The sequence below is a fragment of the Galeopterus variegatus genome, unplaced genomic scaffold (assembly GCF_000696425.1).
Source record: "Galeopterus variegatus unplaced genomic scaffold, G_variegatus-3.0.2 Scaffold4196, whole genome shotgun sequence".
Taxonomy (NCBI): domain Eukaryota; kingdom Metazoa; phylum Chordata; class Mammalia; order Dermoptera; family Cynocephalidae; genus Galeopterus; species Galeopterus variegatus.
The window spans coordinates 40,669-44,740 of NW_007730307.1; the positions used below are offsets into that span (position 1 = coordinate 40,669).

At 42.6% G+C, this 4,072-nt stretch overlaps 1 protein-coding gene across 1 annotated transcript in view; it reads right to left on the reverse strand.

The window, feature by feature from the left end:
* Positions 1–4,072, reverse strand: part of LOC103602562 (chromosome unknown open reading frame, human C1orf228) — a 36,821-nt gene that overhangs the window by 24,256 nt on the left and 8,493 nt on the right. Inside the window, exon 4 of the mRNA XM_008586978.1 lies at positions 3,062–3,258. Coding sequence (XP_008585200.1) covers positions 3,062–3,258 — 197 coding nt within the window. The remainder of the gene's footprint in view (positions 1–3,061; positions 3,259–4,072) is intronic.

Sequence of the window (4,072 nt, forward strand, 5' to 3'; positions counted from 1 at the left end):
CGATCCGTTGCCGGACACGGAAAAAGACAAAAGACAAAAAAAAAAAAACAAAAAAAAAACCATAATGAAATGTGAAAAAAATCCAGGACATAAAGGAGAAAATTTACAAAGAGATTAGTACCTTAGAAAAGAATGTAGCAGAACTCATGGAACTGAAAGATTCATTCAATGAATAAAAAACACAACTGATAGCTTAGCAGCTGGCTAAAACAAAGCAGAAGAAAGAACTTCTGATCTTGCAGATAAACTTTTTTGAAATAACCCAGGGTACCAAAAAAAAAGGAAAAAAGAATTTTAAAAAATTTAGAAAATCTAGGAGAGATAGCAGACAACCTTAAGCATACAAACATTTGAATCATGGGTGTTTCAGAAGGGGAGGAGTAAGGAAATGGCATTGTAGTGGACTGAATTATGTCCCCCCAAAACTCACTGAAGCTTGAATTGTGTCTCCCAAGTTTTATGTATTAGAAACTTAGCCCCCATTGTGACTATTAAGATGGTGGGAAATCCTATTATATTAGTTGAAAGGTGGAGCCTTGAAGAAGTGATTGGATTGTAGGACCCTGCAGTAGTGAGTGGATTAAAAATGGTGGTCAGGGTTGTGGTTCTGAAGGCTTTAAAAGAAGAGAAGAGTCTGTCTGTCTCTCTCTCTTGCTCTCTCTGCTCTCTCTGCTCCCACCATCCTGCAATGTAAGAACACTGGGTCAGTGTCACCACCACCAGATGGACTGTGGACTTCCCAGCCTCAGAAACTGTAAGCAATAAATTTTTTTCCTTATAAATTACCCAGTTCCATGTATTTTGTTATAAGCAACAGAAACAGACTAATACAACATCTAAGCTTCCCAAGAGAAGCCACTTCTTCATTCCCCATTCATCCTTTTTTTTTTTTTCCTTTTTGTCTTTTTTCGTGTCCGGCAACGGATCGCAACCCTCAGTGTCGCGCCCGTACCGGACCGGGACCGGCCACGGGATCACAACCCTCGGTGTTGCACCCACACCTCGCTCAGCCAGTGAGCGGGAACCGGTCTGTATGTGGGATCCGAACCCTTGGCGGGAGCGCCACCACGCTCCCAAGCGGCGCACTGTAGCAGTGCGCCACCGGGCCGGCCCTTCCCCATTCATCCTTTGACAGGCTACTGCAATTTAATTTTTCCTGCCATAGGACAGTGCCCTAATTCACCAAAACTTTTCCTGCAGGGATTGTCTTTCTATTTCACCCTTACTTAATCTCTTTGTTGTATTTGACTCAGATGATCATGTCCTCCTTAGTGAAACTCTTTTCCCTTGATTTTTATAGCCCCATTTTTTCTACTTTCCTTCTATCACTTTCATTAATCTTTTTCAAAGAGGCTGAGTGGTATGTGGAAAGAATAAGAACTTTAAAGTTACAGAGAGCTGGATTTAAATCCCCACTTAGTAATACATTTACTTAGTGTATGGCCTTGGATATGTCACTTAACACACCTCCTGGAGGCTCAGTTCGATCATCTTTAAAATAGGGATAATAATATCTGCCTCCATCTGCTACTGTTTAGACTAAAAGAGATAATCAAAATGAGCCCTAACACAGTGCCTGACATGCAGGAGGCACTTCATAAATGGATACTGTGGAAATAATAATGACAATCAGATCTGTTTTGTTGCATCTTCTTCCTCAGCTCATCTCTTAAGTGTTGGAGGTATTCCTTCTCTTCTCTTCTTGCTCGGCACATTCTACCTGGTGATCTTATTTAGTTATTGCTTCTCTGCTTGTGAAATACAACTGACATCTTCATCTTGGGCCTCTCTTTGTACTTTTATTTTCTACTGTCCAATGGTTATCTCTACTAGCTGTGCTGAGCAGTGATTCCTCAATCAAGCTGGGAATCAGAATCACTTGGGGATCTTAAAAGGAAAAAATATGAGGGTAATTCAGAAAGTTCATGGAGGGCTGGCTGGTTAGCTCAGTTGGTTAGAGCATGATGTTGATAACATCAAGGTCCAGGGTTCGGTTCCTGTACTGGCTAGCCACAAAGAAAAAAAAAAATGTGGAAAAATAGAATTGAAAGATAATATGAGAATCTTTCCATGAACTTTCTGAATTACTCTTGTATTACCAAGGGCCACCTGAGAACTGTCAGGTTCCACGGGAGGGAGGCTGGGGATTCGGTATTCTTTAAACAAGTTACCCGATTATATCTTCTGCAACCAGTTTGGCCTGCTCCTCAGTTGGGCACTTGGGAACCTGGAGCAAGGCCCATCAAGTTTATTGGGTCAAAACCTAACTCCTCTCAAATCAAACTGATTTCTTCTCTTTATTCTTGCTCTCCTTGGTGGTGCACAATTCATCCTGCTGGTTAAGTCCAAAGCTGTATGTCATCTTTGATTCCTTTTCTTTTACTGCCCTAAGTCCCAGGACTTCTGCCTCAGAAATGTCTGTCCAACCTAGTTGCCTCTATTCCCACTGCCACTACCACCGTCCAGGCTTTATCATCTCTTTGATTTCTTAGCTGCTTCCCTGCCTCCAGGCCATCCTCTGGAGCTGTTCTGAAGGCATTTGATGGCTCATCTTAAAACCACTTTTTGAGCTTCTATCCCCTCTTCACTACACATGATGTCTTCGTATGGTCACCATGCCCCAAATCTGACTTTGCTTGCATTTTAAGGCACTGTCTGAGAGAAGGGCAGAAGCCAACAAGAAAAAAGGAGCTTTCTCAAGCACTGGAGATCTGGCCTCTTCACTTACATGCTGTTTACAGATGCACCATGATTCTTTCCCTATCAAATCGACTACTTTAATTGTTTCTACAATCCTTTGATCATCCTTGTTGCTTGTCTCAACCACTTTTAAGCCTGCCAGCATCTTTCTGATCCTTAAGTAAACAGGACAAATCACTCTGCTGGGAGACATGAACTCTCTGCCCTGCTGTGGCCTTCTGGAAGTAACGCTGATTGAACAGGAGACATGCAGTAGGAGGCTGAGCTGTTTCTCATGCCTGTGTGCAGTGCAACTGTGGAAGGGAATTGTGAGATTACTGCACTTGAATCAGAACCACAGGAGCATGCAAGCTTGGCTCACCTGGGCAGTCCTGAGAGTCTGCAGGGACAGCTGTTGAGCTTTGGGGGATGCACAGGGCAGCAAAGCTATTAGACCTTTATACACTTGATTCTGGTACTTGGGATTACCATGGACCAAAGAATCCAATAGAATCTGCACTTCTTCCTGGGTCTCTTCCGACTTAGACTTTGCCAAAAATTCTGCTATGGATCGTACACCTGAGTGAAGAAGAGAGGAAATGTTGGACTGAAAGGATTTATGAAAACAATCTCCATTCAAGATTAAATAATATGAATAGAATTAAGATCTCTTTAACCAAGCCTCTTCAATCAAAGCAAAACTGAGGCTTTGTTCTCATGATGCATCACTGTCTTGTTCACCTTATGTGGCCAGAAGATTTTGTGTCAACATGGGCATGTCAAAACCTGTGTTTTAAAATTACTCCGCAAAACGTACAAATAAAACACGCATTTTTTGTTTGTTTTTGGCAGCTGGCCAATATGGGGATCCAAACCCATGACCTTGGTGTTACCACTCTCTCCCAAGTGAGCTAACTGGCCAGCTCCCAAATGTGCATTTTTTTATTGCTATATGATAACACTTGTATAGTGATCAGTAGTTTACAAAATGTTTTGACAAATACCACCTCATTTAATCCCAGAAACTATACTGAGAGGGAGGTGTTAGTCCCATTTTATGGATGAAGACATTGAGGCTCAGAGAGGCCATGGGGAGACAGAGAGGAGAGCCATGATGAAAGTGCAGGGTGGGAAGTGCTTTGCAAAAGGGAGGTGTGGGGGACGGCGTCTCCTTTACATGCCTCAGTCAGAGCACTTGATAGATTATACCAGAAATACTGGATTATCTACCTTTCTCAGCAGACTAAGCTCCTCGTGGGACAGGGACTGTATTTTATTCATCCATGTGTCCTTAGCACCATAGCATGTACCTAGCACACAGTAGGTATTCAATAATTTTATTTCATGGGCCAGCCCGTGGCTCACTTTGCGGTGCTGATAACACTAAGGCCAC